Raw genomic sequence first — 25,761 nt, forward strand, 5'->3', positions numbered from 1 at the left:
AACAACTTTTTCGGGACCATAGGTTCTCTTTAAATTGGAAGATATTATATCGATATAAAAATTTTTTTTTGAGGTTCCTAGATTTTATTTTTTTTTTGCATAGTGCTGATGAATGGAATGGAGATGCCTATAAAGCCTCAGCAATGGTGCAGAACAGTAAACGATGTGCTGATTCATACTGTGCTGAGAGCAAGTGTGGCAATTGTGTTGGGTAGGCAGGTTTCTGAGAACTGAAATTCTCTTTTATAGTGCTGCGATCGGTAAGCTGTAGGTACAGTAGGCTGCATACATTTGGGTTTGCTGAACATTTTTAGAAGAACCAGAGGTAGCATTCATCTTCCCTAGCTCCATTCATAAGCTCTCAAAGGGAGCTTGAGCTGCACACATTCACAATCCGTGGCTCAAGAGCTTGTGGTGTGCAGCCACATTCCAGAAGTTCTTTCTGGACAGCTATAGAGCAGTTTTTTTTAGCAAATAATAAAAAACAAAACATATTCTAATAACAAAAACAGTGCAAATGAGCAATGAAAAGGAGTGCTGCTTTAAGTTCTTTCACAGGATCTACAATAAATAACAATACCCCCAGAATATTAGCATCCCAGCTGCTAACTTTATAAACAATGAACATTTTATATTCAACTCAAAATACACTGCAAAGGAGCCTTCAGAAAACACAAAAGCAACTAGAAATGTAGTTTGTCTCTAGAAATGCCACAAGCGTTCAGCTGCTTTAAAGGAACTAAAATGCATGCTTACAATGTCTGCCTGTAAAATTCTTTTTAAGTAATTCAGAAAAAGGAAAACATACAGAAGGCTGTAAAAAGAGAATGAGCATTTAAAAAAACATGATGCAATCTCCTACATTATAAGTGTACATTATATGGATTGGAAAATAAATTGCTAAACCGTCTGCATAAATCTTACACCTCTCTGCTTGACAAAAAAAAATGTGATATATTTATACAAACTGAAGCTTTCTTGACTCCTCGTATAACGAATCCTGTATTTAACACCTTAAATGACCACTATAGTGCAAGGAAAACAAACTCGTTTTCCTGGCACTATAGTGTTAATGGGTCTCCTCCCCCCCCCCCCCCCGGCACCCCCTCCCACCGGACTCTCCTCCTCCTTCAAACGTCATCGGCTGAATGCGCATGCGCGGCAAGAGCCGCACGCGCAGTCAGTCCACAGGAAAGAATTCTCAATGCTTTCCTATGGTCGCTGGCGTCTTCTCACTGTGAAAATCACAGTGAGAAGCGCGGAAGCGCCTCTAGCGGCTGTCAATGACACAGCCACTAGAGGCGGGATTAACCCATATGTAAACATTTACAGCAGGCAGGGTTAACCCTAGATGGACCTGGCACCCCGACCACTTCATTAACCTCCCTGGCGGTATTCCCGAGCGTGACTCGGGGTTAATTTTCGCTGCCAGAAGCGGTAACCCCGAGTCACGCTCGGGGTAGAGAACAAAGCCCCCGGAAGGTAAGATGTACTTACCTCCGCCGCGATCCGCTTCGGGAGGACTGCCTCACAGCCCAGGCAGCCCTCCCACGGCAAATCAGGCCCCCGGGGGCCATGTGATCGCTCTCAAAGAGCGATCACATGGGCCTCTATAGCTGGCTGTGGATCTGCCAGCAGGGGGACTGTTTGAAATATCAGACAGTCCCCCTGCTGGTGGGAAAGTATAAAAAAAAAAAAAAAAAAGACAAGTGTAAAAATAAATTAAATATATTTTTATATATATATAATATGTATATATATTATATATATAATATATATACATATTATATATATGTAACGTCATACAAAGTGTATTTTAATATTAATATAAGTATATATATTAATATTAAAATACACTTAGAATGACGTTACATATATATAATATGTATGTATATTATATATATAATAGATGTACATATATATATATTATATATAAATACGTATAATTAAAATAATAAATAAAATAATAAAATAAATAAATAAAATATTGAAACAAAATTTAATATAAATTATATATGCATATGTAATTTCATTCTAACTGTATTTTGTTATTAATATATATATATCGGTAACAAAATACACTTAGAATGACATTCTATATATATCTATATATATATATATAAAATACAAATAACCGCAAATATATATATATAGATAAATACATATAATTACATAAAAGATTACATTAGTATACACGTAGAATTTAAATACCTATAAATGCATATATATTAAAATTCTACATGTATATTTAAATAATCTTTTAACGTAATTATGTGATTTGATTAATTAAAATTTGATTGACATGCCTGACATGGGGGCGGAACTGGGCGGGTAATTCAAATGCAAAAAAATGGTACCGCTTTTGGTACAAAATTCCTGACATAATCATACCGCCAGGGAGGTTAAGCTGAAGTGGTCTGGGTGCCTATAGTGGTCCTTTAAATGCAAGACCATTTTACAGCCATGTGCACAAGCCATTTTTAGGCTTTTGCCCTCACTGCAATTAAACACCAATATTTGGGCTGTTTCCTTACATTACACTGATACACATATATTTATATATTTACATTTTTAATGTACAGAAATACACATTATGCTTTCACACTGAACATCAGTTCTACTTCCCAAATAAGCAAAACTAGGGGATTCTATACCTCTCTGTTTTTCCAATAAAATTATCAATTGAAATCTTGAAAATAAATAAACCATCCTGTGATTTATGGAGAACATATAAAATATGGAAAACAGGAATAAAATCTCCAACTATATAAAAATGACATTTTAAGCTACACACAATTCTGATTTCACAGTGCACAGTGGGTGAGTTACATGATTTCAATAATGTACTATACACACACGAGGAGGCTTGCTATGATCAAATAAGGGGTTTCATGTTTGCATCTGAATTTTAATTACAACCACATATTAGATTTCTATGTAAATTCTCTATTCTAGGAAAATATAAAAAGCTTAAAAGTGCAAGTTCAAAAAGCAACATTGGATGAGAACGTTTGCCATACCTGTGGATGCAGTTTTTGGATTCCAAATAGGCCATTCCAGAAGCCGCATCTAATGAAAATTTGACTAGCTGTTTCGGTTTCATATCATCCTTTCTCTTCCTCAAAAAGGACAGGAAATCGCCACCTAGGGAAATGGACAGTGAAATATGAGCAGAACGGGACTCGCAGTTAACAGCTCATAAGGGATGGTTGGCTGCACAAGAATTATTCTGTGATCATCTGTCCTACAGAAGTATTCTTTGTACCAAGAACAAAAGAACAAATATGGAATAAGTGACTGAATATTAATATGAATATTGTGTACTGATGATTACATATCTTTCAAGCCCCCGTGAGCACTAATCATGTTCAGGAGAAAGCATCAATGCAAGTTAAATAAGAAGGAATTTTGAGTAATACATGTAACATTTTTTTTTATATATTTTAAATCCTAAGTTTCGAGCTAGTGGAATAAGCTTCCTCTCTACAAACGTTGTCCACCTTTTTCTCATCTTTTCAAAAACTCGTGAAGACACACAGATGACTCTGCTCACATGTACCACTTGCCATTTTTTATGTTGAATCTTAATTGCGCTAAATGAAATAATAACCCCAGTTAAAGCAAAAAAAAGGATTTCTATCATCCAGAACTAAGCACTCATTCAGTTATCAATTAAACCCATTTTACAAGATCACTCTGAGCTTTAATCTTACTATTCACGCATCACTTAAGAGGTCAAGAGTAACAGAGCTATTTTCTTAAATTGCATTCTAGGCTTGAATCATCCAAATATCATAGATGTAGTGCAATGTAATCCATTTTTGCAAACAGTGAAATTATCAAAGAAGCACTCAGACCAATGAACCCAACTTTAAATACATCTCATCAATCAATGTGAGAAAAACACCAACCGCAAAGACAATTATTTACTGCGCAAGCCAATAATGTGAGAAAAACACCAACCGCAACAACAATTTACTGTGCAAGCCAATAATGTGAGAAAAACACCAACCGCAACGACAATTATTGACTGTGCAACCCAAAATTGTGAGAAAAACACCAATATAACAATATCAGTTTAAAAACTCTGCCACATAAACGATTATCAGGTGACGGTCCCTAATCACAAGTGATTTCCCACAAACTGAAACAGCAGCAATAATCCAGCTAAAAGACACAGTCACTTTATCCACCAATTAGAATTCATTATAATGACTCCAGTATTCCATGTAATCCAATATGTGAATTAACTTGATCTAAAAATTATTTGTGTAGATAGCATGTCCATTTCTCAAAAACTCAAGATGGTCCGAGGTGAAAAGAAAAAACTAAACAAAAATAAATAATCCAGGAATATCGGGTATGTTCTCTATGGACCACAGTTACAAACAATCCATTATTATTATTATGATATTTATAGAGCGCCGTCAAATTCCGCAGCGCTTTACAATGGGTGGACGAACAGACATGTAGTTGTAACCAGACAAGTTGGACACACAGGAACAGAGGGGTTGAGGGCCCTGCTCAATGAGCTTACATGCTAGAGGGAGTGGGGTAAAATGACACAAAAAGGTAAGGATAGTATTAGACTAAAGACAGTTGCAGAATAGGAATCAGTTGGGAGCTATTAACAGTTTAATTGATACGCTTTTATGAAGAAGTGGGTTTTTAACGATTTTTTGAAGGAGTGGAGACTGGGTGAGCATCTAACGGAGGAGTGAAGCGAGTTCCACAGGAATGGTGCAGCCCTCGAGAAATCTTGAAGGCAAGCATCAGAGGTGGGAGTACGGACAGAAGATAGACGTAAGTCTTCAGCAGATCGTAAGGGCCTAGACGGGACATACTTGTGTATAAGAGAGGATAGATAGGTGGGAGCAGCATTATGTAGAGATTTGAAAGCAAGAACCAGAATTTTAAATTGAGCTGTATATTTTATAGGAAGCCAATGTAGGGACTGACAGAAGGGTGAGGCATGGGAGGTGCAGGCGGACAGGAAGATGAGCCTCGCCGCCGCATTCATTATGGACTGTAACGGCGCAAGTTGGGAGCATGTAAGACCACTGAGAAGCGGATCACAGTAGTCAAGGCGAGAAAGGACAGTGGAATGAACCAACACCTTAGTCGCATCTGGCGTTAAGTAGAGGCGGATGCGCGCAATGTTTTTGAGATGGAAATTACAGGATTTGGCGATAGATTGAACATGAGGCTTGAAGGAGAGGTCGGAGTCAAAGAGAACACCTTGGCAGCGAGCCTGTGTGGTGGAGCTGATGGTAGCACCATTGACTTGGAGGGAGACAGACACAGGAGGAAATACCAAAATTTCAGTTTTGGTCAAGTTTAGTTTAAGGAAGTGGGCAGCCATCCAGTTAGAAACAGCAGAGGGGCAGTCAGAGACACTAGTCAAGAGGGACGGGGAGAGATCAGGAGAGGACAGGTAGATTTGCGTGTCATCTGCATAGAAATGATATTGGAAGCCAAAGGAGCTAATGAGTTTACCAAGGGAGGCAGTAGAGATGGAGAACAGTAGGGGACCAAGGACTGAACCTTGGGGGACACCAACAGAGAGGAGTTGGGGAGAAGAAGCAGATCCAGAGAAAGAAACACTGAAAGAGCGCTGGGAGAGGTATGAGGAGCACCAGGAGAGAGCAATATCTTGTAGACCGATATTGCGGAGGATGAGAAGAAGCTGTTGATGATCAACAGTGTCAAAAGCCGCAGACAGATCAAGGAGAATTAGGATAGAGTAGTGACCACAAGATTTTGCAGCGAGTAGATCATTGGATACTTTGGTCAGTGCCGTTTCCACAGAGTGCTTAGCGCGGAAACCAGACTGAAGCGGGTCTAGCAGAGAGTTGGACTCGAGGAAGTCTGTCAATCTCGCATACACAATTCTTTCAAGGATCTTGGATGCAAAAGGCAGTAGCGAGATAGGACGATAGTTGGATGGGGAGTTAGGGTCAAGATTGGGCTTCTTTAGAATTGGGGTTACAGTTGCATGTTTGAAGGGCGATGGAAATATACCAGAGGAGAGAGAGAGATTGAGAATTTTAGTGAGAGGTGGAGAAAGAGAAGAAGACAGAGTACGGATGAGATGCAACAATCCATAATTATTTTTACAACATAGTGGATTTAAGCAAAAAACAAGCTTGTGATGTGGAATGATCTCACGAATCTGAAGACAGTACCAAAATGTAGAGAAGAAGATATCATCTGTGGGGATAGTGTAGCCTCACTGTGTGCCTTGGCAGGAAGCAGATTAGCTTCTGACCACATAGCCTCTAGCGACGCTACACTACACTATGAGTTTACAAGGTTCTGCCTATTTTTTTTTGTACGTTGTTAATTAGGTTGAATAGTAAGGTGTTGTGTTTATGTGACGGTTAAAGGTATTATGGGTTATTTCACATACAGTCTGGTTGCTTGACGAGTTTGTGTGTCAAGACAAAAGGTAAACAAAAGTTGTCGCATTACGCAAGTACTTTGTGTCAAGAAAATTGGCATTATGGGTGATATTTGTAAAGTCTAGAAACACGATGGGGAGTACTGTGTAAAGGCCAATATCTAAGTTACAAATATGGGTCTGAATAATTCATGTCAAATTTTCCCAAAGAGATTTGGGAGCATTTAATGGGCAAATATAGAGAACACAAGCCGAGCAGAGGATAACAAGCACTGGTAACGGCTCTGTGGAATAAATGATGCATTAACAATATTACCAGGCAGTACAGATAGCAATATTGCCAAGAGATAGAGAAAATAAAAATTAGTATAACAAAGCAAGAAGTCACTAGGCAAATACACCAAAGAAAACAGACTAGACAAACAATTTCATAATATCCAACTTAAAAGCCACATTTTGTCAGAAGGTGTTAAAAGCTGTTTTTACACCTTTAGGACAGATTGTAATCTAACTTGTGCAAATCTAATTTCTGGTTAAAATAGCTAAACTGGCAAAAATTTCCAAGACAGCGAGGCTTCCTGTTCAGCTACAATCCAATCTTAAATGTAAAATTCAGTTTATTGACAATTCTCACTTTTATTGAATAAACTTGTAAATATGTATCTTTCAGTCATGCCTGGCAATAAGATATACCCAATTCAATGGTATGCATGTCAACCTTAGAAACATGAACAGCTAAAGCAATCCTCTAAGAAAAAGCATTAGGGCGTTAATCAACTGAGCTACTCCACAGGCAATGCCAAAATGCACTATATGAAAGAAAAAAGAAAAACAAAAATCTGGTTTATTGGACACTGTAACGTTTCGATCTGTACCCAGGTCTTTATCAAGCACTATATGGACACCTGACCATTACACCAGCAGGGACCTTTATGAAACTGCATTCTAAATACACAGACATTAATATGTAGATGGTCCCGTCTTTGCAGCTTTAACAGCTTCCACAAGATTTTGGAGTGTTCCCATGAAAATTTTTGCCCATTAATCCAGTAGCACATTTGTGAGGTCAGGCACGGATGTTGGACGAGAAGAACTGACTTGTAATCTCTGTTACAGAAAATCCAAAAGGTTTGATGGGGTTAAAGTCAGGGCTCTGTGCAGGCCAGTTAAGTTCTTCCACACCAAAATCATCCAACCATGTTTTTATGGACCTTGCTTTGTGCACTGGGGCACTGTCATGCTGGAATAGAAGAGGGCCCTCCCCAAACTGTTGCCACAAAGTTGGAAGCATTGCATTATCCAAAATGTCTTGGTAGAGGGGGCGGGGCCGGGCCGCCGAGCCGAGCGGCAGCCATCCATGCCGGCTCCGGCTCTGAGCTGCTTAAATATACCAAAATATTCAAAAATAAGACACCAAAAGCATACCTGGAGTAAGGGAGAGGCACAGGAGCAAAACGCAGGGACACCTGCTAAGCCACAGCCGCGCAACCCGAGTAACCGGAGCAAGCTGGGCCCATGAGGCCTACACGCACACGGCAACGGCAGGAGCCACGAGACCAGATGGCTGAGAGAGAGAGAGGGGAAACCGGACCCGGCCCCGCTTCCCCCCCCTCGGGCCGGCGGGGGTGATCCCGGCCCACGAGTCAAATCTCCGGAGACTGGAGGCAGGAGTGCTGCAGAGCGGGGAGCTCACCCCCACGCCAAGATGGCCGCTGAAAGCACACGCCGCAAGGAGGGAAGCGAGGTTGCCTGGACCCCCGGTGTGACAAATCCCACGGCTGGACCCCTCCAGGCGGCTGAATGGACGACACGGAGCCGGCCTGTACCCCAGGATTTGGTGGTGGTCCAGGGAGGGATGCCCCCAACTTTGCGAGCCCTGTGTCGTCGGGGCGAGCTGGACCCCCGGCGGACCGGTAGCCGGGGAGGCGAACACCGGCGACAAGTGTGAGACCGGAGAAGGGTGAGGCACCTAGGGGCTGGAGCTCCGACGGGGAACTGTGGGAGTTGGGGAGGTGCAGGGGACAAGGGGCCGAGGACTTTTCAGGGGTGGGAGTCTGCCGGACTACCGACATCCCTGAGTGCCCACAGCACTGCAGTGCACCCGATTACACGGCCGGAGCAGGCCTGGAGGGGGAAAAGAGGGGGACAGATGCACCGGGGGTGCTAGAGAGACCTTGCACTGACCGGCCAACTGGATAAATAGGGGCACACCTGACATCAGCATTCCAGAGGCCACAGTAGAGAGCAGCCTGCACCGCTACAACCTATCCTGCCAGGCACTACTTTGCCACCTCCAGCGGAGAGGCTCAATTAATGCCGCTATACAGCTCTACTTCACCTGAGCACTGTCCCAAGCAAAGCATAAATAAATCAACGAAGGACTGACAAGGCTAATGGGACTGTTTCTTGATACTCCGTTTGTGAACCCGTTCTCTCTGCAATTTTTGTTTTTTAGTTTTTACTTGCTTTGCTTATTTGATATCAGCTAGTTATGGTCAAGCTAGCTCAAAATGCCAAAGGAATTCATAGTATTCCCATAGTATTAGCGATTAAGGATATATAGGCATATGTTACCCAGCATATCAGAGTTTTAATAGACTAAGTGATATTGACACATCTAATTTGAAGTGTTTATATACTTACTGAACTTGCGCAGGGTAGCGCAGCGAGGACATGACGTTATGTTTTTAAATGACTACCATAAGCTCCACATGTTTCCTATTGCCTATCTACCTGCCTGAATACTACATTGTATATGCTATGCTATGCCTAAGAAACCACACGTGCACGGACCAACCAATGCAAAACACATACACAAATCAGCACACAAAGCACTCGCACAAACCAGTACACAAAGCACTCGCACAAACCAGTACACAAAGCACTCGCACAAACCAGTACACAAAGCACTCGCACAAACCAGTACACGAAGCACTCGCACAAACCAGCAAACACAAAGCACTCGCACAAACCAGCAAACACAAAGCACTCGCACAAACCAGCATACACAAAGCACTCGCACAAACCAGCATACACAAAGCACTCGCACAAACCAGCAAACACAAAGCACTCGCACAAACCAGCAAACACAAAGCACTCGCACAAACCAGCAAACACACAGCACTCGCTCCAACCTGCTAACACACAGCACTTGCTCCAACCAGCTAACACACAGCACTCGCTCAAACCAGCTAACACAAAACACTTGCACAAACCAGCTGACATAAAGCACTCGCTCAAACCAGCTATACAGGATATGACAAATCCGCTTCTGCGTAAGCGACGAAATGTTTGCACCTTTATTAACCAATGCTTATGCCCCTGCGCGGGCAACTACTTGCTTTATTACAAATCAGATTGCTAAATGCGTTTATATTGTGAAAACAATAAAAATATTCAAAACAAAATGTCTTGGTATGCTGAAGCATTAAGATTTCCCTTTACTGGAAGTAAGGGGCCGAGCCCAATCCATTAAAAAAAGCCTGATACCATACCTTCTCCACCAAACTTTATAGTTGGCACAGAGCAGTGTCAGGATATTTATATCGGCAGACATTTTGTGCTATGATAGAAATAAAAAATATATATTGTCAGAATCACTCTGAACAGAGCAGACTCCATTTTGGATTTCAAGCTAACAAAAACACAAATTTCTATCCTTTCTGTGACTAACCTAGCCGGAGCTAAGGAATGCTTAGTATATACAAACCAAGTGATAAGAAATGAGAGCGGGGGATGGATTCTCTGTCTAGATGCTAAAGGAATAGAAATAATTCTAAACCCAGACATTAGTGACAGAGAAGATTAGTAATTAATTTTACTTTCTAAATTTTACAAGATTCCCATTGTAGTGAAAGGTGAGACTAAGTTTACGAACTGTCATATTAGAAATTACAGCAGGAATTGGAGACACACTGTCTGAAGAAAACCCTTTGAACTGACGAGTAAACTTAAATTATATTAACCATAAAGATAAGCTAAATAACGTCAGAATAGCCATCAGGAAAAGTTAACTCTTTCCTGGATAGGAATGTTTAGTGGGACGAGACTGCCCTCTATAGACCAAATACTTAAATTGCTATCTGGAAGGTAACCACACCTCCAGTTTCCCTATTGGTCTGTCACCTAGTGACGAACAGAGAATCCTTCCCTTTAAAAAGTTAAGACAAAGGGAAGAGAGAGGTAAGCAAGAGAGTGAGCAGTCGGGGGCAAGGCAGTCGGGGGCAAGGCAGTCGGAAGCAGGCTAAGTCAAAGTGAGCAACGAAGTAAGCAAGGGGAGAAGAAAGACAAGAAGTAAGAAGCAAGTGAGTCAGAGCGAGAAAGAAACATTCCTTGACACTTAGCTACCTACTCATCTGATGAGAATGTCTACCCAACTGGTAATTATACTTGTTTTATTTAATCTAAATTAATAAAAAATGTTCTAATAGCTGGATAAATCACAATCAGATATCGATATTTACAAATCTTAGTTAAATAAGAAATATATAGTTATAACCATTCCATTCTGCAGATGGAATTAGAATAATTATATATATTAATGTGACATATCACATGTTAGCATATCGTGATATTTATCCAGGTGTATTGATTTGCTCTAAAATAAGATAAAATATCTGTTTAGGCAAGTTAAAATTCTGCTTATAGAACATGGTAGATTACTCTTATTGGATGGTTCCAGGAAATGACTAATGAGCTGGTTTAGATGTTATGTTATTTAAAATTACATGATAATAGATCTTCTATGTCCAGAAAGATCTAACCAGCATTGAAAGGGTTATTCTAACTGTTAGAATAACCCTTTTATGGCCTTACGCTGCAAGCTGTGTGAAAGAAAACTTTTCTTTGTCTCTTTGAAGCCCATCATAAATCTTGTCTTGACAATTGGCTGTGTTAGCTATTGGAATGTATTACCATTTGTATTGCATACTCATGTTATACTGAATATTCATTGATTATTGTCACGCATGTTACTTATTATTATTATTATTTAATTTGTCACAATAAATTGTATCTATTTTTATAACAAATTGTGATTTTTTTTAATATGGAATACATTTCACTTACATGATAACGATCTTTGGGATCTGAGAATTTAAATAGTGGGCAATTCTCAACTGTTTACTATTATCATCCCATAAATATCCCCACAGCAGTCAGACAGGTAATGTTCTCCTGGCATCTGCCAAACCCAGACTTGACCGGCAGACTGCCAATCAGAGACACAGGATTTGTCACTCCACAGAACACGTTTCCACTGCTCTGGAGGAGTCATACTTTTCACCATTCAATCAGACGCTTTGCATTGTACTTCGTGATGTGAGGTTTGCATGCAGCTGTTAAGCCATGGAAATCCATTCCATGGAGTTCCGGTTGCACGGTTCTTATAACGCTATTAATGGCAGTGAAAATTTAGAACTCCTCACTTCTAAAATCAGCAGAGTGTTGGCAAGTTTTACACAGAATGTGCTGCCGTTCCTACCCTTTATTCCCGAAAATAAGACCAGGTCTTGTTCCCGTAAGTTCTTTGTAATTGTCCTATTTACAGTTAAATCCCCCTCTCATAATATTGTAAAGCGCTACGGAATCTGTTGGCGCTATATAAATGGCAATAATAATAAAAATAATAATATCATCAGTTTTTGCACCAAAAAACGCACTAGGGCTTATTTTTAGGGGATGTTTTATTTTCGGGGGGAGACGGTAGCAAGCATGTGCAAGAAAGCAGGTCTACGTTCGTGGGAATTCCCTCGAACATAGACCAGTTCAATAGCGCAGGGAATCCCGCGAATCTAGGTTTGTGGAAACTTCTTTAAACATAGATTATCTTACTAGCGCATGGAATCCCACAAATCTATGTTCGGGAAAAAGTCAAAGAACATAGATTAGTGAACTGGCGACGATCTCAACTAGGGCTTATTAGCGGTATAGGGCTTATATTACGAGCATCCCTGAAAATAAGCTAGGGCTTATTTTTTTGGGGGAAAACGGTTATCGCTTCCACTTTCTAATAATAGTAGTTCCAGTTGACTGTAGAATATCTAGAAGGGAGGAATATTCAGGAACCTCCTATCACAGCACCTTGCTTGCACTCACCGAGCACTTCAGAACGGGACAATTTTTTCACAAATGTTTATCAGACTGCATGGCTAGGTTTTTATATCCCTGTGGCAATGGATCTGATGGATCTGATTGAAACACAATTGTCTTGTTGGTGCAATAAGCAGTAGATATCCATTCCCAAATGGATAATACATTTTCACTTACAGGGATAAACTGTGCAGATAACAAAACACTATAAGTCTTTTCTGGCAATGAAATAGTTAATATTTTAAGAGGGCTATAAAATGTTATTTATTTTCACGTTATAGCATATTTATAGTCAACATGTTCAAGCTCTGGTGCAGAGCCGACATCATTAGGCTTTGTGGTAGATATACTTTGTTTCCCACTGAGTTAAGTGAAGGTTTGAGAGACTTCCATAATACAAATATACATTAGAATTTTCTTAGCAAGGTATAGCTACTTATGGCTCACAATAAACAAGATAATGCAGGGTTATTAAACAGATTTAAGAGCAGACTGGCTGAGTCTCCGAGGCACTGGCATATTAAGCTGAAGTGTTTGTAAGAAGGATTTGCATTTTAATTGTCATCATCTACATTTTTCTTTATCCATTGTAGAATGCTAGAATTTGGGTTTCTAAAGAAACAGCCTCTCCGGAGGTGGTGACCTGAACGCACCACGGTTTTTAATGACTGCTCCTGGTATGTTACACCTGCTTTATACGCCAGCTACAGCTCAGTTGGTTGCTGGATTTTGTTGGTTTTATTTAAGAGGGGACTATCGGTGAATAACCTGAAATGAGTTAGCAAAAATCTAAATAATAATTTATAGCTGAAGCTAAATGATAAATACATTTCAGCTTGTAGTGCATCTCTTAAAGGGGAAACACTTCTTCACAATATTTTTTTAATATTACTATTACTTACCCTCTTTATTTAACAACTCCATTAAAAAAAAAAAAAGTCACAATCCAGGGTATTGCTTTGCGTGTCTCAATATGAAAATAATTTAAATATCAAGTGTTGCCATATTATATTCGTTTAAAGGGGTACCATCACTTTTTCTAAAAATTACACTTCTGAATAAAACATTTAAAATCAAATAGTATGTCTTTTATAAAATCTCCGTTCAGTTCAGTCCTGTGCACAACTAGGACACACTATGCGATGGAGAAGGAGAAACAAACATATCTGCTTCTCCTCCACTTATTTTCAATTACAGTCAAGAGCAGAGTTTATAACAGAGATTAAAGGAAGGTGCTCATTTCCAACAAAGGACATTGCTAAGCAGAGCAACCAGGAGCCATCTTCTACAGGTTGGGGCTAAACTCTTCATTAACCACTTAAAGGAAGGACAGAGCGGAGGGACCTCTTTCCACCAGAACAACTTGCTTGACATGAAGTTATAGTGCCTGGAGTGTCCCTTTAATTATCACTGCTTGCTCCTCAGTATTATGTATGCTTAGATATAAATACGTGTCACCACCTGTTTAAGGAGAAGTCACTGAAGGCTAGTCATTGTTCAAAAATCAAGAGACACTATAAGCACCCAGACCTTGATCTCAACAAAGTGACCATGCAGTGTAAAACATTGCCATACTGGTGATATGATAATGTTCACATTGAAGGGCTAAGCACAGCTCTACCTGCTGTAAAAGAGACAGCCACTAGATGGAGCTTCTGAAGGGAGAACCAAGTTAGACTGTTCTTAATGTTCACCATGAGGACATTGAACATTTACACTCAGAGAAACATTGTATTCAACGCTTCTCTTTGAGAAGTATTTGATTGGTGCATTGCAGAGATTGCCAAAATAGGCATATTAATTCCACAATGCTTCTCTATGAGAAGCATTTGATTAGACAGAATGGTCATCAAGACCAAGGACTTCAGTGGCGGTGGACCGGGCTGCAGAGAAGAGGAAATCTCAGCGGTGGATTGCAGGTAAAGTCTATTTACTTGTTTTGTTTTTTGTTACAAAGGGGCCCTGGACTCTATTTTTGTTTTTTTGAATAGATATTTATTAAGAATTTTGTTCTTTTTTTTCCATAAAACATGTACAAAAAATTCATTATAAGTATCTCAACAATACATATATTATACAAATTCCAGTAACAATAAATCAGAATTATAATTTATCAAATAACAGTGATAATATTTAAGTTTTGAGAAATTAGACAGAAATACAAAAAAGTAATCAGAAGTTGTTAAAACAAACAAACTACACCCAACACCCCATCAGAGCAGGAGAGAATAAGAGAATAAATGGCCATATTATACGAAAATATTGTCTAGAGATGAGCAAATAACATCCAGAGCGGTTACATTGGACCAAATATCTCAAAGATACCTTTACCCTAATACCTATATACGGATAGATATATTTGTGTGTAGCCGAGGGATGATATATTTATATTCTATTAATAATTAATTGTCAATCAGTTCTAATAGACACACCGTTCCTAAGAACAATTTATCTTAACTTTAGGAGAGCTTTAATAATAGTTCGGAGAACAGTTCTTCCTTCTTCTTGGAAGAGAGACCTGTATTGTTTATTAGGCCTTTTTCCATTGATACCTGGAACCTAATTTGCTTAATTAGAAAAGATTTTAGGAAGGGGATAGATGATCTCCAGTTTCTGGCAATTAAAATTTTAACGGCCACAAAACAATGGGTAGCAATTAAGACGTCCTTTGATTTGAGGTTCCAATTTAAATGCAAAAGGGCAGCTGCCAGATTTTGATCTATAGATGTATAAGACAAAGTACTAAAAATAGAGAATGCCCAGGACCATAGAGGACGAACCATCGGACAGGACCACCACATGTGTATATAGGACCCTATATGGTGCAAAAGGGTAATAAGCGCTCTCTTCTCAAGGGTGAGCAGCAGTTCACCAACAAGGTGTTCCCTCTACCTTGTGATAAATGGACAGATAAAATAGAAAGGTGAACAGCGCTAGAGATCAGAAATTGTACATACGTTTAGTAGAAATACTGGCCAGCGGAGTAACTTAAAAAAAAGGAGAAACAAAGATACAAATAATGGTACAGTATGTATGAACGATATAATTCCACAAGAACAAATGGGTTATATTCACACTCACACTTTGAGGAGCTATATCAGCTCGGTGTTAAGAGCTTGGACGGAATAATCCCCGTCTATGGATTTCTTGAGGTTCCAGATCGTTGGTGAGTTTATAGGTGTAAGTATTCGTTATATGAAAAACAAGAGTAAAATACGTCACATGGTCTAGTACGTAAATATAAAATATTGTAGTAAGAGTAGATGATCCTACTTACATATACTAGAGCAACGACCTGCTCTAGTTTGGAGAACTGCTCTAGTTTCTATCTGATCCAATATGTTATTATGTTATTGTATACCTTTGATTCCTATTTTTGAACTTTCCCACATCCAAGATGGCGTCCGGAGAACTTCCTGTCTATGCTATCTTGCTGAAAACAGGAAATGAGGAAATATGCACAGCAGAATCGATTTTCATCATCAGAGAAGGTATATAATCTCAAGGACCCCAAGCAGCAAGCATTCACTTTTGAGAAAGCTTCGGCGAAAGGCGTCAAGTGAGGAAGAATTTTGGACTTTTATACAGGACTGGTTTTATAGTGTATTATTCACTTTTTACTTATTGTATTAAAGTATATATAATTTTTAAACTATCCAGTCATTTTTTTTGTCCTCCTTCCTATTTAATACTGCTTTGCTGCTATACCTGGGTCCACTATATCCCGAGGTGGGGATTATTCCACCTGAAATTCTCCAAACTAGAGCAGGTCGTTGCTCTAGTATATGTAAGTAGGATCATCTACTCTTACTACAATATTTTATATTTACGTACTAGACCATGTGACGTATTTTACTCTTGTTTTTCATATAACGAATACTTACACCTATAAACTCACCAACGATCTGGAACCTCAAGAAATCCATAGACTGGGATTATTCCGTCCAAGCTCTTAACACCGAGCTGATATAGCTCCTCAAAGTGTGAGTGTGAATATAACCCATTTGTTCTTGTGGAATTATAGGACCCTATATGGGTTCCACATCTCCAACATGTAGGGTCATAGTTCTCATACATCTAAGCAATTCTTGCTGGGGTGAAATACCATTTAAAAAGAAGTTCGAAATGGCATTCCACCAAGTTCAAACAGTGGACATGTTTTGCCATATGAGTTAATGAGATACACCAGTCCGTTTCGGAAATAACTATTTTTAGCACCTGTTCCCATGTTTTAATAATTTTATAAGGAATAACATTTAATGAATCCATCACCTGGTTGGCAATTGAAGTAACCTTATTTAAAGATTTATAATTGAAAATATGTTCTATATGAATTTAGAATGGAGAAGAACTCTTTAGGACATTTTTATCGATATCATTTTTTATTCGAAGGTAGGTAAAAATTCAGGTGGCCTTGTTTAGGACAAAAAAAATGAACTAAGACACCATTCAGTGTTCTCTTAAGGCTGTTTTTAATGTTGGTCCTCGTTAATACCTCTAAAGACCTGTGGGAGAAAAGAGCTGTATTACTTTATCATGTAGGCGGACAAGTCCATTAGCGTCTAGGAAGAAGGCACAAGCAGAGGGATCCATGCCTGCCTGGAGGATGACTTGGGACGTCACTCAAATTGGAAGGCAGACTGTATACAGTTGTAGTAAAATATTAAATCCCCACTGAAAATCAGTTTTACTGTCAAAATATACAGATTTTCAGCTGCTTACAATGAACAAATAAAACAAAAGCATTTAAAATAGCTAACAAATGTTTCAAGTGGTTTCCCCAAATTCAACTGAAAATGCAACAAATATTGACTTCTCCAGTCTCCAATGGGTTTTAATTTAATATAGAATTATTTTATTTTTTTTATAGACATAATAGTTCCTAGCATAATTAAAAGCAGGTTTAATATTCTGACCTAAAAATAAATATACATATCAGATTATATGAGATTTTTGTCTAAAAAGACTGAATTTCACTGCAGTTATTTTCATTTCAGCATTTAGCAGTTGTTTATAATAATGTTTTATATGAAAATTCAGTCTGACAACCACTAATCAAAGGACTGAAATTAACAATGGCTAAATGCAGAGTATAGTTTAATAAATTTACATTTTGATTTCTAAATCAAACAAAGAGTCTTTGCATAAAGAAAATCATTTTTTACAGCATTGTATTTTGTTTATCAGCTGAGATGAGTGCTGAAGGCTACATAAATGCTTAAATATATTCTACAAATCCTGCTAAATGATAAATATAGAGTTATTTAAACAATGACCACATAAAACGCAATATGAACACTGTACATGCTCTGCGAGGGAAAAGTTTTAATCAAGGAATTAAATGATTTTCTGTATCATATGAACTCTACAGAGGGAGCAGTTTTCATTCATTTTCTATCAGCATAAAGAAATGCTGTAAGGAATTGAAAATAAATATAAATATATACTGGATCTGGAAACGCAAATCACATGAAAATAATGGTGCGTCTAATACACAAAATTTAAAAACCAACATATTTTATGATGCAAGTCAGAAGTACAAAGTCGCATAACTCGGCCGCTAATAGGAAAGCTATGCTATTCTAGGAGGAGCCATGCCACCTCGATAATATCGGGGTAAACTGAGGAAACCTCAGTGCTGGAAAAAGGTTAGCAAAACCCTATATTTTATCAATTGTATATCAAAGGGAGGGAAGGGAGGAGAGTAATTCCTAACGCTATAGTTAACAATCTGCTATAACCATACTTCTGTTGTGACCTGGGCTCTCCTAATTTTTCCTACAGTCATGTATTGGGGGGAGGAAACAAACAAACAAAAAAACACATTACTGTATTGTGAAAAACAGCTAGTATAACTGAAAATGTATACGATTTTAAACGTAGGGAAAAAAAAAAATCTTATGCCATCATCATAACCCCTCGGTTGTCATTGTTTTGCATAATCATTTACCAGGTGCAGCCAATTACCTTATTTTAATTATTAACTTACTTTTTTTTTTTTTTAAGCAAAACGTTTTGCAAAAAATGCCTACTATGAAATTACTCCTGAACAACAAAAATTACATTGTATTTACCCAAGGCAGCAGTGGGGCACCTTTGCCCCCCCTCCCCCCCCCTCATCCCAGATGTTTTGGATTAAATCACCCTTGATGCTTTGCCAGCATTATGGCTGTCAAAGCATTATGGGAAATGTAGTGAAAAACATCTGGAGTGTCGAAGGTTCACCACCCCTGACCTAAGGTTTGCTTTTAAATATTAAAAAAAAAAAAAAAAACTTAATACAAACGACTTTCGAAAGAGAATACTGTGATCTTTTCTGTATTGATTTACTTGTTGAAATACAACGTTACTATTTTATTTGCTCTATAATGGGTTATTAACTTGTCTAGTTACAACTACATGTCTGTTCGTCCACCCATTGTAAAGCGCTGCGGAATTTGATGGCGCTATATAAATATAATAATAATAATAATAATAATAATCAAACCAGACTGTCTCCAGTCTTCAATGATACAGATCATTCGCACATGATGAAAGCTAAACGATATCATACGGTTTGCATTATTAGATATTAAGTGTTGCCACTGTAGGGCAAGAATTTCTGTACAAGTGACAAAAATACAGCTAGGGTGATGTCAAGCTGACCGTCTACACTCGTACATCCAATTAGAAAAGAATACTTTCTGAAAAAATAATGATTTTATTTTTCTGTTACTTCATCATAGAGCATCTTCTGTTGTATGACTTAATAAAATACAATAGGCCGCAGTTGTGGAGAAGATAAACCAATTTAACAGGCAGGTTCTCAATCTAGAATGGTAGCACTTCTCACACATATGGAAGAATGCACATACAATGCAAGGAGGAAACATTCAATCTGATCTAAATCAGAGAAACCCAAGGTGGCTCTTACATGAAGGATAGAGGGATAATAGAAATGTTGCTTCCTATTGTGGTAAATCACAACATAAATGCAAAAACATGATCATTAAAGAATGGCTTTTAAAAAAAAAAAAAAAAAATAAAAGGAAGGAAGAAAAACTAAAAAACAAAGTGAGAACGAGCTAAATCATAGAATTATCTTGTAAAAACATTCTTTCTCTGCACATTCCTTGTCACAGTGTCACTTTTACAGGGTGTTTCAAAAGAACACTTCAAGCACCATAACATACCTCCCAAATTTCAAATGGAAAAGGAGGAATACGTTCATTTTCGGGGTGTGAGTGAGTGTGGCCAGGGGCAGTGCCATTCTGGGATTTTAAATGACTTACTAATTGTATTTGTTCTGGTGAATAGAATCATTAACTTCAGGCTTTTTGCTGTAAATACTGTCTTTTCAAAGAAAATGCAGTGTTTACATTACAGCCTAGTGATAACTTCACTGGGCACTCCTCATATGGCTGTTAGAGGTGCTTCCTGGGGCAGAGCTGCACAGTGTGACTGACATTCAGTATCTCCTCCCACTGCGTGCAGACACTGAACTTTCTCATAGAAATGCACAGATTTAATTAATCTCTATGAGGAGATGCTGATAAGCCAGGGTTGTGTTTGAATTGTGCTGGCTCTGCCCCTGATCTGCCTCCTTGACAGTCTCAGCCAATTCTATGGGGAAGCATTGTGATTGGCTCAATACACCACTTCTGATGAAGTCAGAAGACAGCAGGCAGGACAGAGGCAGTTCAGGGGGCAGAGACAGCAGCTGCAGGCTTGAATACAAGTAAGATTTTACTATATTTAGGGAGGCAAGACAGTGGCCAATAGGGCAGCCAAGGTGGCTAGATGGTGGTTTTAACACAATAGGGTCAGGAATACAAGTTTGTGTTTAATGTGAATTAAACATTACCTTTAATGTGAATTTCAAATTTCAGGCAAAAATAGCCAAATGAAAATAGAACTGACAGAGCATTGTTCTACATTTTGAAATTCTCAGCAAATCTCACTTTGGTGAATAGCCCTTAATACGTTGTATGGAACAGGAATTGGAAAATATGCAAAACATTTCAAACAATATATTAATTTTGAAGTTCCTCTATTTGTTGCAAATTCTTAGGCGTTTTGGCATCTGTGAGGTCAGCCCATAACAAAGCATGTAGTTAAGCACTTGGCAGCAAGCCCATTCTTTATACGGGATTAATAGAACTTCTGTCTAAACGGCTCTGTTGGTGCCATCAGCTAAATGACAGCTCCATTCACAGGAGAGCATTATAATCATGTGTGCATCTGACAGAGGCTCAGGTTGTTACACAGCAAGGGAGGTGATGATTTAAACAGAGCATCACTGCAAATATATGCAGGAAGCACAAGGAGCAAAAGTTGTTATGGTGCTTCGCATTCTAATTTAAATTAATTGTCTCTGGTGTTTAGAACAAAATGTACAGTGGTTATACCTGAACTCTGCTTCAGAGACTATCCATGGTGTTTTTTTAACCATTGTGAGTGTTGGTTTGAAATGGATGCATGAGGGGGGAGGGGCGATGACGTGACGACGCACGCCGGTCACGTCCCGCGGAAGGTGAGGGGAAAAGCCGCGAAAAAGACAGGGAAGCCGCGAGGTACCTGAGGCAGAGGGTCCATGGCGGCAGTTGGCGGTAGCTGGCGACGGATGAGTGTACACGAGGCTGCAGGGTCCAGATAGCACAGGAGAGTCTCCGGTTGCATAGAGATCCAGGACAGCGAAGCCTGAAGTTAATGTCAACGCAGTAAAGGGGAACGAACGAGCAGATACACGTGGTGGACGGACAGACGAGTAATTCGGACCATTCAGTACGACAGCAAGCCCTAAAAATGGCATACATAACAAGCAGAAGACAAGCAGAAGACATTCCAACTGCAAGTATATAAAAAGCATATTAATAAGCTGAATAATGTCTGTATAATCAACAGAAAACTATTTCACAGGCAAATTGAACATAGACTTGACAAATACTGGGTATATACAGATATACAGACTTACTGAAAACTCCACCAATAGGAGTGTGCAAAGTTTGTGCAAAGGTTCCAAAACTAATTTCAGCCGATGTATACTGTTGTTATACACTGATATATAGACCTAAGGAAAAGTCCGCTAATAGGAGCGTGGAAAAGGCTCCAAATTAACCCCAGTTGTGAGACTCGTTCCCAATGGAGATCTGTGATTAACATATCATTATTAATGAAAACTCCGTTAACAGGAGCGTGCAAAGGCTCCAAATGAATGAATTTTGGCTGAGAGAGTTATCTCTTTTGGAAAAGCGTGCTTAATTCAATCATTATCCATAAAATAGTTAAGACGGAAAAAAAAAAAAAAACGGAATAACACAGAATATATGGAATAGTATGGAATGTCGCTAAGTCCCATGTACACGTTTAAAATAGACATTTAAGAGGGAAAAATTACTATTTTGTAAATGGCCTGGAGCTATCTGGAGAACTGAGGGATAATTGGATAAAATCGGATAAAATTATCTATTTATCTTTCTAAATGCTCTAAAAACTTTAAAGTTTGCCTGTTGCCTGTTGAATGTTAAGACGCTAAGAACGAAACGCCAGAGAACAATTGAAAGCCGTGGAACGCCGTGAGACCCTAGTCCCTGAAATCAGGATACCGGATACAATCAAGCGAAAGAAAGACGGAACAATTAAATAAAATAATTTTTCTTTTTTTTTGTTTTATATATACTTTTTGATACATACCATCCTGCTCTTATTAACCCCATACAAGAAAGTGCAATAATGGCAAACAAAAAAAGTGAACTTAAGCTGGGAAACAAAAGAGAAAAAAAACTCGACCAAAGAAATGAAAAAAGACTCTCAAACTATTTCTCACCCCAAGACAAGGAGAAGGCAGAAAGAAGAAATAGTATAAATGGAGCAGCCCAACTCATAACGCAATCTACAATACAAACAAACCCCGAGCATGAAATGTCGGACTCTTTGAGTAAAGACGCTGGCCTAATTGGAAAAGATCTCTTGAATGAATGCTTACAAGTGCAATTAGAAAATATAAAGAAAGAGATACACCTAATGATGGGGGATTTTAAAACAGAGATAGCCAAAATAATGGGCAGAATAAATCTAATAGAAGACAAAATGGATCATATAAAACTACAACAAGGTTTAAATGAAGAAAGAATTATACAGATGGGAAAAAAAATGGCGTTAATGGAAGCCAAGATTTCGGATAATGAAGATAGAGCAAGGAGAAACAATATCAGAATAAGAGGAATCCAAGAAGAAGTTACTTCAGGAGGACTTGACGAATTTCTAAAAGAATTTTGTAAATTTTTGGGGGTCCAGCAGAACATTAGCCAATTTTGTACGGAAAGAATACATAGAATTCCAAACCCAAATAATATTCCAGTCCAGCAGCCAAGAGACGTCATTGCAGCCTTAAACTCATATAGACTTAAACAAGAAATTATGAGGGCAATGAGATCCAAGCCCCTACAGGACTCTAAATATGAATCCATCAAAATATTTAACGACCTATCTAGAAGTACCAGAATGGCTAGAAAAAATTTTACATCTTGCACTGTTAAATTGAGAGAAATGGGAATCAAGTATATTTGGTTGTTCCCAGTTGGATTAAGATTCACGTATGGAGAAAAAGTGGAAATGTTTAGAGAAGTTCAGAGTTTGCAAAAATGGATGCAGGAAACCTTTAAATAATAGTTGTAGGGGTCTACACTAGACTTCCCCCTCCCCCTCCCCATGAATAGGGGTCGGGAAGAGGTAATTCTGAGTAGCCCTATAAAGGCTTTTTTTTTTTTTTTTTTTTCTTTTTTTTTTTTTTAATTTCCCCCTCTTGGGTCTTTCCCCCTCGGTCGTTTTCCCTTGAAGAGAGAGTATGATAAGTAACATTGATAAGCACTTTACACAAAGACGCGTTATGAAACAAAGAAGAAGAAAATTAGGAAAGTAGGATAGTTAATATAAATTTCTCTATAGAAATTAACACGAGGTGAATTGAACTGAGATAAAACACAATTAGAGAAATAGAAAATCATATGGTTAAATAATCCACACAAATATTAAAGAATATATAAAAAGAAAGGAAATAGAGAGGAAGAGGAGGAGTAAGATAAAGAGGGTAAGAAGGGAAGGAATATAAGATATATTTGAATATCACACAAATAAATGATAGTAGTGGGGAGCACTTAAGCACTGAAAAATAGATATTACTAGTATAATTAGAAGCGAGAAGGATAGGGAAATTAAATAATTAATAAATAGAGAGAGAGTATTACACTATGAGAAAATAATATTGGACATGAGCACTAAAGATAAATATTACAGGGGAAAAGACAGAGAAGAGAGAAGAGGAAGTCTGGTAAAGAATGTAAAGCAATTATTCTTTTCTTTTTTTTTTTTTTTTTTTTTAATATTATCTCCGCTTGAATTCAGGGTAACTCGCGGAACGCTTCCCTATATACTCGATAGAATGGTTAGTATATCCCATCACCTAACCATATAGGGTGGTTAATTTGTAAATTTCTTCCCTCCTGACATACAGGGGGAAGGAACGTAGGGATATTTATGGCTCCTATGGGAAAGGAACCATTCATTTTAGTGTTAATTGTAGGGGTGCAATGTCTTGTATGTTATGTCATTTATTGGTTGTCCAGACTGAGGGGAAAGGGGTCAGATAGAAGTAAGGTATGCTTAGAATAGCATCTCTCAATGTAAGGGGGTTAAATACACCACAGAAAAGAGTTATTCTCACCGACTTTATTAGGAAAGAGTCAATACATATATGTGGAATACAAGAGTCACACTGGCTAAAAAATGACAAGGATAGATTTAGCTCAAAAGAGTTCCCACATATTTTTAGATCCTCTATGCCCAAGAACAAGAAAAGAGGAGTAGCAATTATAATTTCCGCAAAGATAGATTTCAAGTTAATTCATCAAGTTTCAGATGACGAAGGAAGGACTCTCATAATAATTGGAGAGATAAACAATCAGAGATACACAATTGTAAATCTATATGCCCCCAATAAAGCTCCCATAAGGTTTTTAAATAAACTGGTGAATAAAGTCGAAAAAATTAAACAAGGGAAAATAATATATATGGGAGACTTCAACTGTATTCTAGACCCTGAAATGGACAGAAATAAATTAAAAACAAATGAGAACAAGAGACAGTTAGAACAGTCCTCCCAAAAATTTAACGAGGTAATTAAAAAGGCAGGTCTTATGGATACATGGCGCATATGGCATCCTATGGAAAGGGATTATACTTGTTTTTCCTTCCCGCACCAGGTATATTCAAGAATAGATTACATATTGACAGAAATAAATATTGTTAGAAGGGTCAAAAAAATTTTGATCACTAATATCCCATGGTCAGATCACAATGCTTTAATTCTGGAAATCAAAGAAGAATTTCCCAAAACTAGATCTAACTGGAGATTGAATGAAAATTTGTTAAAAAAAAAACAAAATGTAGACACAATACAAAAGGCTATAGAAGATTATTTCAGAGAAAACAATAATCCTGAGACCTCACTATCTACGCTCTGGTGTGCGTTTAAATGTACAATCAGGGGAAGCTTTATAAAAATGGGCACAGAGGAAAAAAAAAGAAACTTACAAAACTTGGCACAACTTTATATAGATCATGATAGATTGGAAAAACAGAATAAAAAAAAATATCGTTTGAAATAAGTAAAGAATTAAAAAAAATAAAGGAGAGCATTAATAATATATTGATAAATAAATCTAACCTTGCGTTAGAACGTTTAAGAAGAAACTGGTATTATAAAGGGAATAAAGCGGATAAACTACTAACAAATAGATTAAAAAAGGAAAAAACTAAAAAAATTATTTCTAAAATAAAAATAAATGGAGAAGAAGTAGTCCTGTCGCCAGAGAAGATCGGTAACGCATTTCAAAAATATTACGCAGAACTATATAATCTACCCGGGGGAAATAATGCCGATGATATTTCCAAATTCATTACAGAACTCAAACTCCCGCGTATAACAGAGGCCCAACTGGAAGTATTAAATGAACCTGTCTTACAAAATGAAGTAGAATCTGCAATTAAAAAATTAAAATCAAAAAAAAGCACCAGGTCCCGACGGGTTCAGTAACTGCTTTTATAGAACCTTTAGGGGTAATATAATAGAACCTCTTACCAAACTATTTAATGACTTTATGACATACGGAAATATTCCCAGCGAATTGTTAAAAGCCCACATAGTTCCAATTCCAAAGCCTGGAAAAAATTTGGAATTAGTAATAAATTATAGACCTATTTCATTACTTAACAGCGATATTAAAATCTACTCT

The 25,761-nt window shown here is 38.0% G+C and overlaps 1 protein-coding gene across 1 annotated transcript in view; it reads right to left on the minus strand.

Moving 5' to 3' along the window:
- FER (FER tyrosine kinase) overlaps positions 1-25,761 on the minus strand; it is a 185,746-nt gene that overhangs the window by 43,177 nt on the left and 116,808 nt on the right. The window contains exon 18 of the mRNA XM_063453639.1: positions 3,021-3,144. Within this exon, the coding sequence (XP_063309709.1) occupies positions 3,021-3,144 (124 nt within the window). The remainder of the gene's footprint in view (positions 1-3,020; positions 3,145-25,761) is intronic.

The sequence above is a fragment of the Pelobates fuscus genome, chromosome 5 (genome assembly GCF_036172605.1).
Source record: "Pelobates fuscus isolate aPelFus1 chromosome 5, aPelFus1.pri, whole genome shotgun sequence".
In the NCBI taxonomy this organism is placed as follows: Eukaryota; Metazoa; Chordata; class Amphibia; order Anura; family Pelobatidae; genus Pelobates; species Pelobates fuscus.